The 12,674-nt window shown below is 47.6% G+C and overlaps 1 protein-coding gene and 1 long non-coding RNA gene across 3 annotated transcripts in view; both read right to left on the bottom strand.

Annotated features, from left to right (window-relative positions):
• LOC109879400 (sorting nexin-18) overlaps positions 1–6,969 on the bottom strand; it is a 31,682-nt gene extending 24,713 nt beyond the window's left edge. Inside the window, exons 1-3 of one of the 2 annotated variants that reach the window (XR_004210725.1) lie at positions 5,629–6,969; positions 3,826–4,537; positions 3,503–3,659 (exon numbers count right to left, since the gene is read on the bottom strand). Coding sequence is in view for 1 of the 2 variants with exons in the window: in XM_031829577.1 (XP_031685437.1) it covers positions 4,068–4,537; positions 5,629–6,668 (1,510 nt within the window). In the remaining variant the exon portion in view is untranslated. Of the gene's footprint in view, positions 1–3,502; positions 3,660–3,825; positions 4,538–5,628 lie in introns of those variants that run through there. The other variant, XM_031829577.1, reaches the window with a different exon arrangement.
• On the bottom strand, positions 2,181–3,480 carry LOC116374793 (uncharacterized). Its single transcript, XR_004210726.1, has 3 exons — positions 3,418–3,480; positions 2,671–2,790; positions 2,181–2,339 (listed from the first exon to the last, which is right to left on the bottom strand). It is a non-coding gene; the product is annotated as an uncharacterized LOC116374793 (long non-coding RNA).
• Positions 6,970–12,674: the final 5,705 nt, after the last annotated feature.

The raw sequence follows: 12,674 nt of genomic DNA, 5'->3' as shown, positions 1-12,674 counted from the left end.
TACATGGATGATGTCAGGGTAGTATGAGGACATGACCTATTCTGTACGTGGATGATGTCAGAGTAGTATGAGGAGGACATGACCTATTCTGTACGTGGATGATGTCAGGGAAGTATGAGGAGGACATGACCTATTCTGTACGTGGATGAAGTCAGGGTAGTATGAGGAGGACATTACCTATTCTGTAAGTGGATGATGTCAGGGTAGTATGAGGAGGACATTACCTATAATACGTGGATGATGTCAGGGTAGTATGAGGAGGACATGACCTATTCTGTACTTGGATGATGTCAGGGTAGTATGAGGAGGACATTACCTATTCTGTACGTGGATGAAGTCAGGGTAGTATGAGGAGGACATTACCTATTCTGTAAGTGGATGATGTCAGGGTAGTATGAGGAGGACATTACCTATAATACGTGGATGATGTCAGGGTAGTATGAGGAGGACATTACCTATTCTGTACGTGGATGATGTCAGGGTAGTATGAGGAGGACATTACCTATTCTGTACATGGATGATGTCAGGGTAGTATGAGGACATGACCTATTCTGTACGTGGATGATGTCAGAGTAGTATGAGGAGGACATGACCTATTCTGTACGTGGATGATGTCAGGGAAGTATGAGGAGGACATGACCTATTCTGTACGTGGATGATGTCAGGGAAGTATGAGGAGGACATGACCTATTCTGTACGTGGATGATGTCAGGGTAGTATGAGGAGGACATTACCTATTCTGTATGTGGATGATGTCAGGGTAGTATGAGGACATTACCTTTCTGTACCGTGGATGATGTCAGGGTAGTATGAGGACATTACCTTTCTGTACGTGGATGATGTCAGGGTAGTATGAGGACATTACCTATTCTGTATGTGGATGATGTCAGGGTAGAATGAGGACATTACCTATTCTGTACGTGGATGATGTCAGGGTAGTATGGTTTCTGTACGTGGATGACGTCAGGGTAGTATGAGGACATGACCTATTCGGAACATGGATGATGTCAGGGTAGTATGAGGACATTACCTTTCTGTACCGTGGATGATGTCAGGGTAGTATGAGGACATTACCTATTCTGTACGTGGATGATGTCAGGGTAGTATGGTTTCTGTATGTGGATGATGTCAGGGTAGTATGAGGACATTACCTATTCTATAGCGTGGATGATGTCAGGGTAGTATGAGGACATTACCTATTCTGTAGCGTGGATGATGTCAGGGTAGTATGAGGACATTACCTTTCTGTACGTGGATGATGTCAGGGTAGTATGAGGACATTACCTATTCTGTACGTGGATGATGTCAGGGTAGTATGAGGACATTACCTATTCTGTAGCGTGGATGATGTCAGGGTAGTATGGTTTCTGTATGTGGATGATGTCAGGGTAGTATGAGGACATTACCTATTCTGTACGTGGATGATGTCAGGGTAGTATGAGGACATTACCTATGCTGTACCGTGGATGATGTCAGGGTAGTATGAGGACATTACCTTTCTGTACGTGGATGATGTCAGGGTAGTATGAGGACATTACCTATTCTGTACGTGGATGATGTCAGGGTAGTATGAGGACATTACCTATTCTGTACCGTGGATGATGTCAGGGTTAGTATGAGGACATTACCTTTCTGTACGTGGATGATGTCAGGGTAGTATGAGGACATTACCTTTCTGTACCGTGGATGATGTCAGGGTAGTATGGTTTCTGTACGTGGATGATGTCAGGGTAGTATGAGGACATTACCTTTCTGTACGTGGATGATGTCAGGGTAGTATGAGGACATTACCTATTCTGTACGTGGATGATGTCAGGGTAGTATGAGGACATTACCTTTCTGTACGTGGATGATGTCAGGGTAGTATGGTTTCTGTATGTGGATGATGTCAGGGTAGTATGAGGACATTACCTTTCTGTACCGTGGATGATGTCAGGGTAGTATGAGGACATTACCTATTCTGTACCGTGGATGATGTCAGGGTAGTATGAGGACATTACCTTTCTGTACGTGGATGATGTCAGGGTAGTATGGTTTCTGTATGTGGATGATGTCAGGGTAGTATGAGGACATTACCTTTCTGTACCGTGGATGATGTCAGGGTAGTATGAGGACATTACCTATTCTGTACCGTGGATGATGTCAGGGTAGTATGAGGACATTATCTTTCTGTACGTGGATGATGTCAGGGTAGTATGAGGACATTACCTATTCTGTACCGTGGATGATGTCAGGGTAGTATGAGGACATTACCTTTCTGTACGTGGATGATGTCAGGGTAGTGTGAGGACATTACCTTTCTGTACGTGGATGATGTCAGGGTAGTATGAGGACATTACCTATTCTGTACGTGGATGATGTCAGGGTAGTATGAGGACATTACCTTTCTGTACGTGGATGATGTCAGGGTAGTATGGTTTCTGTACGTGGATGATGTCAGGGGTTAGTATGAGGACATTACCTATTCTGTACGTGGATGATGTCAGGGTAGTATGGTTTCTGTACGTGGATGATGTCAGGGTAGTATGAGGACATGACCTATTCGGTACGTGGATGATGTCAGGGTAGTATGAGGACATTACCTTTCTGTACCGTGGATGATGTCAGGGTAGTATGAGGACATTACCTATTCTGTACGTGGATGATGTCAGGGTAGTATGAGGACATTACCTTTCTGTACGTGGATGATGTCAGGGTAGTATGGTTTCTGTATGTGGATGATGTCAGGGTAGTATGAGGACATTACCTATTCTGTACGTGGAGGATGTCAGGGTAGTATGAGGACATTACCTATGCTGTACCGTGGATGATGTCAGGGTAGTATGAGGACATTACCTTTCTGTACGTGGATGATGTCAGGGTAGTATGAGGACATTACCTATTCTGTAGCGTGGATGATGTCAGGGTAGTATGAGGACATTACCTTTCTGTACGTGGATGATGTCAGGGTAGTATGAGGACATTACCTATTCTGTACTGTGGATGATGTCAGGGTTAGTATGATGACATTACCTTTCTGTACGTGGATGATGTCAGGGTAGTATGAGGACATTACCTATTCTGTACCGTGGATGATGTCAGGGTAGTATGGTTTCTGTACGTGGATGATGTCAGGGTAGTATGAGGACATTACCTTTCTGTACGTGGATGATGTCAGGGTAGTATGAGGACATTACCTTTCTGTACGTGGATGATGTCAGGGTAGTATGGTTTCTGTATGTGGATGATGTCAGGGTAGTATGAGGACATTACCTTTCTGTACGTGGATGATGTCAGGGTAGTATGGTTTCTGTATGTGGATGATGTCAGGGTAGTATGAGGACATTACCTTTCTGTACCGTGGATGATGTCAGGGTAGTATGAGGACATTACCTATTCTGTACCGTGGATGATGTCAGGGTAGTATGAGGACATTACCTTTCTGTACGTGGATGATGTCAGGGTAGTATGGTTTCTGTATGTGGATGATGTCAGGGTAGTATGAGGACATTACCTTTCTGTACCGTGGATGATGTCAGGGTAGTATGAGGACATTACCTATTCTGTACCGTGGATGATGTCAGGGTAGTATGGTTTCTGTATGTGGATGATGTCAGGGTAGTATCAGGACATTACCTTTCTGTACCGTGGATGATGTCAGGGTAGTATGAGGACATTACCTATTCTGTACCGTGGATGATGTCAGGGTAGTATGAGGACATTACCTATTCTGTACAGTGGATGATGGCATGGTAGTATGGTTTCTGTACGTGGATGATGTCAGGGTAGTATGAGGACATTACCTTTCTGTACGTGGATGATGTCAGGGTAGTATGAGGACATTACCTTTCTGTACGTGGATGATGTCAGGGTAGTATGGTTTCTGTACGTGGATGATGTCAGGGTTAGTATGAGGACATTACCTTTCTGTACGTGGATGATGTCAGGGTAGTATGAGGACATTACCTATTCTGTACGTGGATGATGTCAGGGTTAGTATGAGGACATTACCTTTCTGTACATGGATGATGTCAGGGTAGTATGGTTTCTGTACGTGGATGATGTCAGGGTTAGTATGAGGACATTACCTTTCTGTACATGGATGATGTCAGGGTAGTTGGCCAGATGTCCCTGGTACAGCTGTAACAAATCCATTAAAGGATCCACATCTTGTCTTGGCTGCTCTGCAAAGTAGTCTCCGATAGCATCGTATGCCTCTCCTGTGTACGCTATGGCCTGGTTCAACCCTACTGAATACGCCTGCTGGTCCAGCTCAAACGCCTGTCCCAGGACTTTAAACGCCTGGCCCACTTTCTGGTACTCCTTCTTAAACCCCGTGATCTGTTTCCGGGCGAACTCGTTGGTGGTGGCGTTGACTTGGACCACGCTGTCGTCCATTTTCTTGGTGAAAGCTTTGAAGCCGTCGATCTTGGACTCGACCTCGACCAGGTCCAGGGGTGGTCCGGAGGGCGTGGAGATAGTGAGGAAGAAGTTAGCCCCCACCATCTCGTCCTTCTCCGCCTTCCTCTTCCCCTGCTTCCATGACTTCTCGTCTGTGCTGTGGAAAATAATTAAACCTTGGGTTTTCACAAAACGTTTTAATTTTGTTTTACAGAGCCAGTGAAGAACACGGTTGGCGTGGGCCAGATTCGTACCCATACCAACACAGGCCTAGCCTACATGTGTGATCTGAATGGCAAGCAGTTACCACCAGACCATCCCTAGGCCACTACTGGCTAGAGCTTTTCAATGACCCAAAATACACTTTACGCTAGCCTGAGTGCCAGTCTGTTTGTGCTATTATGACAACTCCATTGCTGTCATCATCACGCCAAACACACCAATTCTATGAGGAGTTGGCAAGAGAGCAACAACAAAAACAGACTGGCACTCAGGCTAGCTTTACAGAGCAAAGAAACACGGAGAGGAGAAGGGGGTGGGGAGGGGAGAGAGGGGAGGAGAGAGAGATGGGGAGGGGAGAGAGAGAGATGGGGAGAGGAGAGAGAGAGATGGGGAGAGGAGAGAGGGAGATGGGGAGAGGAGAGAGGGAGATGGGGAGAGGAGAGAGGGAGATGGGGAGAGGAGAGAGGGAGATAGGGAGAGGAGAGAGGGAGATGGGGAGAGGAGAGAGGGAGATAGGGAGAGAGAGATGGGGAGAGGAGAGGAGAGAGAGATGGGGATGGGGAGAGAGAGATGGGGAGAGGAGAGAGAGAGATGGGGAGAGGAGAGAGAGAGATGGGGAGAGGAGAGAGAGAGATGGGGAGAGGAGAGAGAGAGATGGGGAGAGGAGAGAGAGAGATGGGGAGAGGAGAGAGAGAGATGGGGAGAGGAGAGAGAGAGATGGGGAGAGAGAGATGGGGAGAGAGAGATGGGGAGAGAGAGATGAGGAGAGAGGGAGATGGGAGGAGAGAGAGAGATGGGAGGAGAGAGAGAGATGGGAGGAGAGAGAGAGATGGGAGGAGAGAGAGAGATGGGGGAGGAGAGAGGGAGATGGGGAGAGGAGAGAGGGAGATGGGGAGAGGAGAGAGGGGACGAGAGAGAGAGATGGGGAGAGGAGAGAGGGAGATGGGGAGAGGAGAGAGGGGACGAGAGAAGAGAGGGAGGAGAGAGAGAGGAGAAGAGAGAGAGATGCAGAGAGGAGAAGCCTACCTGTTGCAGGTGAGGAAGTGCTGAAAGACATCACACTTGGACAGGACCGGGTGGCTGGTCATGTGACTCATCCACCATATCAACCCTTTCCTCCTTTTAGAGATGAAGTCCTCCTCAAACCGCCCCGTGGCCTGTTTCTCTGGGATGTGAGGCACGGAGATGACAGGGAACTTCTCCACCAGCCTGGCGTAGAGCCAGTCAAAGTGTTTATACCTCCTGTTTACCTGGGTCTGTGTGTGGGTGGGCGTCAGCTTGTAGGCAATGTAACTCTTCATCCCTTTGAACTTGGTCTGCTTGGTGGGGTCGTCTATGGTACAGGCGAAGGGGTATGGGTTTTCCTGCCATTCTGGACCGTATTGTCCCGTTACAACACAGATCTTATCCCCATCTTTCACAAACCCAGCTGCCTCACCTAACACGAACGCTTCCCCTCCTGATTTCACAAATGTTGAAAACCTATTGAGGTTTCTACTGACCGTAGCAGAGCTCTTGGCTTGTTGAACGTTGCTACCTTTAGACATTGATGTTGACAATCTGTATGTAGACGGTCCATTGCCATCAAAGTCCCTTTGGTAATTAACCCCAACAACCCCGGGTTCGTCCGCCACTGTCGAGCTGTCATCCCAGTCATCATCCCAGTCTTCGTCGCTGCCCTGGCTGGCTTGATAAATGGGTTGCTGCTGTGCTGGGGCAGGCGGTGACAACGCTGTAAGCCCGGGCGATGTTACTGATGTTTTGGACAAGTTGTCAGTATGATTCTGGATGTTATAAGAGGAGGCATCCCCGAAACCTCCGGTTGGAATATTGGCGTATCGGGATCCAGATGTGCTGTTGTTGTTAAACGTGGACGCGGTGTCGTTCTTCAGGATCTCAACGTAGGACGCGGGGAAGAGACCTCTCTCGCCTTTGCTGTTGGATCCTTCTAGCCAGCCTTCAATGTCCTGTTCGCTGTACAGAGTCACTACTTCATTTTCTTTCACTGATATCTCCCCGGGGTTTTCGGAATTGAATTCGTATAAAGCCCTCGCCTTGAGCGCCATAGTTCAACAACAACTGGAGCGCCTAACGCGCAACAAAATAACCAGCTAGAGCTACACAACAAACTCTCCCCCGGCGGACAAGCCTATCCAAACTACAAGAAGTCTGTGTATGAAGGTTGAGAAGGCACACTGCTTTGGGAAAAACTCCCACCGAAATGTCCCTTCTTCAAGCGACTTACGTATTACGATCCAATTTTATTTTGTTACCGTTAAAATGTGCAATAAAATCGTGTTCTTTCGTCCAGGTTTACCCCGTTAGATGTGTAGCCTAGTTACTGTGTGTCTCTCTCTCTCCTCGCAGACTCCCTTCTCCGCGCAACAACCACACATAATCAGTCCGAATAATGGAGGGTGGAGCTAGGAGGACGATCAGATAACAGGCGACATTAATCAAACGCCTATGCTTTAGTTAGATGTTACCAGAATCCTACTGCATTTACATGTATTTATTTTTATTATCAGAATGTAGCATGAATGTAAAAAAAATAGTTAAAAAAATATGTAAAAGATTTGAATAGCAATTTATTAATGTAGTAACATTGGTGATTATAATGTGACAATGTATCACTTTTGAATCACATTTGTATCTTCTTTCAAGTCTATATTTATAGTCTCAGTCAGCCCTCAATGTACAGAACATCTAGTCATACATGTCAGATATCATAACAACTATATTATCAAGTTCTCAATGACTAGCACACCTCATGTGTCTATTTACAATCTAAAGCAAATTGAACACTTAAACCAAAATATATTTTTAAGAAAATTAAAGCATAAAATAAAGCATTTATACTGATAAGTAATTCAATAGCATTACTACCAATAGCTTTATATAGCAAAGCAATGCCAGATAGAAATGGTATGGTTAGAGAAATATTTATAATTATATCATTCCTATCAAAAAAACACAACGCAATCAATCACTATTGTTAGCTATTATCTGATCAGGTCACCGTGTGTACTTTAACTCACATCCTTACCTAATCAATAGAGTAATAATCAATAGTCAATCATTAATAGTCCTTCTCCTCACTTTGTATCCTAACAGGTGTCCTCTGTTTAGACTCCACCACCAGTATCCCAGCATAACACAGCTGTTTAGACTCCACCACCAGTATCCCATCATACCGGAGGTGAGGGCCAGGGGGTGGGGGGCTGGAGGTGGGGGCCTGGAGGCCTGGAGGTGGGGGCCTGGGGGTGGGGGTCTGGAGGTGGGGGCCTGGAGGCCTGGAGGTGGGGGCCTGGGGGTGGGGGTCTGGAGGCCTGGAGGTGGGGGCCTGGGGGTGGGGGTCTGGAGGCCTGGAGGTGAGGGCCAGGGGGTGGGGGGCTGGAGGTGGGGGCCTGGAGGCCTGGAGGTGGGGGCCTGGAGGCCTGGAGGTGGGGGCCTGGGGGTGGGGGTCTGGAGGCCTGAGGGTGGGGGCTGGAGGTTGGTCTCAAGTCCTAATAGCGGGAGGGGATCAGACCTGCATTCAAATTGTTATGTAAAATCTTTCCAATACTTTTAGTATTTGAGCTTTAGCCTGCCTGGAGTACTAGGAAACTAAATTCATGAATAAAAGGCCAGACAAGATGTAATATAACTATTTCTAAATGTTTTTGAGCAAATGTGTTTCTCTGGGGGAAAAAAAATCATTAGGTTATTACAACAATATCACCCATTAAAAGGATCTAATTCTTTAAGTCTAAAATGACATACCCAAATCGAACTGCCTGTAGCTCAGCACCTGAAGCAAGGATATGCATATTCTTGATATCATTTTTCTGGAAATGTGATTTTTTTTTATGTCAGGAACTTCAGGAAATGTCAGGAATTGTGAAAAAGTGAGTTTAAATGTATTTGGATAAGGTGTATGTACTCTTCCGACTTCAACTGTATGTGAGAGTGGATTCTCGGGCCTCACTAGCATGAAAACTACATACAGGCACAGACTGTGTGTAGAAAATGATTTATGACTGAGACTCTGTCCAATACAATCCAACATTGCAGAGTTATGAACATCCTTTCAAGCACACCATTCTCATTAATCTGTCCTGAGACATCTAAAGGTTGTTTCCAGGTCTTGGTTTGTTCACTGTTGGATTGGAGATGGAATCCAGAGGACAGGCTGGCTGATGACCCAATAAGGGTGCAGAACGCCTTCCAGATCTGAGACGAGAAATAAGGACCCCGGTCGGAGACCATGTCCACTGGAAGTCCGTGGATCCTGAAGACGTGCTGCACCATGAGCTGGGCCGTCTCTTTGGCAGAGGATAGTTTTGGGGAGAGGGATGAAATGGGCGGCCTTGGAAAACCGATCCACTACCGTCAGTATGACGGTGTTGCCATCAGACAGAGGGAGCCCAGTGACAAAGTCCAGGGAGATATGGGACCAGGGATGATGAGGGACAGGCAGTGGCTGAAGGAAGCCGGAAAGGGTTTGCCTCTGAGTTTTATTCTGAGCACGAAGGCAGAGGCGTCAGGAACCATTGTGGGCCACCATAAACATTGTCGGAGAAAGGCCAGGGTTCGACGGGAACCCGGATGACAGGTAAACCTGGAGGAATGAGCCCATTCCAAGACCCATGACCAGACTGAATGAGGGACGAACAACCGGTTAGCTGGGCCCCCTCCAGGGGCAGGCTGGGAACATTGTGCCTTGCGGACCAGGGTCTCAATACCCCACACCACAGCAACTGCAAGGCATGAGGTAGGGAGGATGGTCTCGGAGTCAGAGGACGTGGCAGCGGGACTGTACAGGCGTGAGAGGCCGTCAGGTTTAACATTATTGGACCCTGGGCGATAGGCAATGGTGAAGTTGAACCTGGTGAATAACAGAGCCTACCGGGCCTGCCGGGAGTTAAGGCACTTGGCTGTGCAGAGATATTCCAAATTCTTGTGGTCGGTCCAAACCAAAAACGGATGTTATGCTCCCTCCAGCCAGTGTCTCCATTCCTCCAGTGCCATCTTGACCGCCAGGAGTTCTTGGTTACCCACGTCGTAGTTGAGATGATGGGACAGAAAGGCACAGAGATGGAGCTTTTGGTCCTGGGCAGATCGCTGGGACAGGATGTCTCCCACTCCAACGTCAGAAGCATCGACCTCAACCTCAAACTGACGGGACGGGTCCAGATGGACGAGGATGGGGGCTGTGGTGACCCGATGCTTCATGTCCATAAAGGCTCTGTCAAGCGCTGGGGACCATGTGAACGGTACCTTGGGAGAGGTGAGTGCCGAGAAGGGGTCCACTAGGTGCTGTTGCCTCGAACGAAAAGCCAGTAGAAATGGGCAAACCCAAGGAAACGTTGTAGCTGTACCCTGGACGTAGGTTCACTACTTCACTACTGCTTTCACCTTTTACGGGTCCATCTGGACATTTCCTTCAGCGATGACATATCCCAGAAAGGAGAGGGTAGAACGGTGGAACTCGCATTTCTCCGCTTTCAATATAACTGGTTCTCCAGGAGGCGCTGAAGAACTTGTCGGACATGGAGGACGTTTTCTTGGGCAGAACGGAAAAAACAGGATGTCGTCAAAATGTCGTCGAGGTAGATGAACACGTAACGATTTAACATCTCCCGGAGCACATCGTTTACCAGGGCCTGGAAGACAACGGGGGCATTGGTGAGTCCATTTGATTTGATTTGGTAGGCATTCTGAAGGTCCAGCTTGGAGAAGATTGTAGCCCCCTGGAGAGGTTCAAAAGCTGAGGAGAGGTGTGGTAGAGGGGTATCAATTCTTGATCGTTATGTCTTTATCCCATCTTTATTCCAAGATGGCATAGCAGTCAGACGTCCTTTGTCCTCGTCTTGTCGTGTCAAATCAAATCAAATCAAATGTATTTATATAGCCCTTCGTACATCAGCTGATATCTCAAAGTGCTGTACAGAAACCCAGCCTAAAAGCCCCAAACAGCAAGCAATGCAGGTGTAGAAGCACGGTGGCTAGGAAAAACTCCCTAGAAAGGCCAAAACCTAGGAAGAAACCTAGAGAGGAACCAGGCTATGTGGGGTGGCCAGTCCTCTTCTGGCTGTGCCGGGTGGAGATTATAACAGAACATGGCCAAGATGTTCAAATGTTCATAAATGACCAGCATGGTCGAATAATAATAAGGCAGAACAGTTGAAACTGGAGCAGCAGCAACGTTAGTATTCAGCTAACCGCGGTTTGTGGTCATCAGCTATCCTTTAGCTCGAAAATCTATTGCCAGTTTTGTACAACGCGACTCAGACCAGAACATACCGGACCTATTTTTCTCACCATATCCCCGGACTTCAACCGCAAGCTCTGGACATTTACACCTCGATCTCGCAGCTAGCTAGCTGCTATCCGTGTGACTTTTGGCTTACGTCGATCCCGGAGCAAACATCAATTATTCCGGAGCTAGCCAGCTGAAGAGTTCCATCAGCCACTCCTGGGCTACAATCACCTATCCGGAACCATTTTACTGCCAATGCGGAGCCCCACCGGGCCTTCACATCTGGACTACCGACATTATCTGCCCGAGGGAGTTAGCCAACTGGCCCCACCGTCGCGACGTTACTTGAACGCCCATCTGCGGCCCGCTAATCGTTAGCTGTCTTATCGGCAGCTATCTGAATAGGTCTATCGGACAATTTTTGGGAGGTCACTATAACTATATCTATTTTGCCAATTGGATTGATCCCCTCTATCACACGGAACCCCACTAATCTACCGACGGAAACGCACAAGGTGGCTAAAAACATACCTTCATCCTATGTTAGCTTGCTACCGATGGCCCGACTAGCGGTCTGAATCGCAGTGACCCCAACCAACCTCACTACTCACTGGATCCTTATGATCACTCGACTAAGCATGCCTCTCCTTAATGTCAATATGCCTTGTCCAATGCTGTTCTGGTTAGTGTTTATTGTCTTATTTCACTGTAGAGCCTCTAGCCCTGCTCACTATACCTTATCCAACCTTTCAGTTCCACCACCCACACATGCGATGACATCACCTGGTTTCAATTATGTTTCTAGAGACAATATCTCTCTCATCATCACTCAATACATAGGTTTACCTCCACTGTATTCACATCCTACCATATCTTTGTCTGTACATTATACCTTGAAGCTATTTTATCGCCGCCAGAAACCTCCTTTTACTCTCTGTTCCAGACATTCTAGACCCACCAATTCTCATAGCTTTTAGCCGTACCCTTATCCTACTCTTCTGTTCCTCTGGTGATGTAGAGGTGAATCCAGGCCTTGCAGTGCCTAGCTCCACTCTTATTCTCCAGGCGCTCTCTTTTGATGACTTCTGTAACCGTAATAGCCTTGGTTTCATGCATGTTAACATTAGAAGCTCGTGCTGCTAGGCGACCTAAACTGGAACATGCTTAACACCCCAGCCATCCTACAATCTAAGCTTGATGCCCTCAATCTCATACAAATGATCAACGAACCTACCAGGTACCACCCCAAAGCAGTAAACACGGGCACCCTCATAGATATCATCCTGACCAACTTGCCCTCTAAATACACCTCTGCTGTTTTCAAGATCTCAGTGATCACTGCCTCATTGCCTGCATCCGTAATGGGTCAGCGGTTAAACACCCTGCACTCATCACTGTCAAACGCTGAGGTTCCAGGATCCCCAGAATATTGCTCCGGAGGAGGTAAGCGGGGTTCTCGGGGAGCCGGGGTAGGCTGTACAAACCCACCACTGATAGTAGACCTGTTACTGGGTAGTTGGGACGTCTCAGAGGTGGCAGGTTGCCTACGAGCTAGCTCCTTATGCCTCCCAATGGTGGCTCCCTGCAGGGAGACAGCGTGGCGGAGCTGGTCCAAGGGTCTGTCATGGCCAGTTCGTACTATAAGGGCACAGGGCGAGACCCAGATGCAGTCATGGGAGGCAGATGGTTTCGAGTCTCTGAAATGTATTAGTATCCAAGGGGCAGGTAAGACAATGGTCGGGAACAGGCAAAATATCATAACAAGGTCAGAGTCCAGGAGGTACAGAGTGTCAGGCAGACCCGAGGTCAGGGCAGGCAGTATGGTCAGGCA

Source organism: Oncorhynchus kisutch, linkage group LG8, assembly GCF_002021735.2.
Source record: "Oncorhynchus kisutch isolate 150728-3 linkage group LG8, Okis_V2, whole genome shotgun sequence".
In the NCBI taxonomy this organism is placed as follows: Eukaryota; Metazoa; Chordata; class Actinopteri; order Salmoniformes; family Salmonidae; genus Oncorhynchus; species Oncorhynchus kisutch.
The sequence above is the reverse complement of the archived record's forward strand: the minus strand, read 5'-3'. Positions and strand labels throughout refer to the sequence as shown.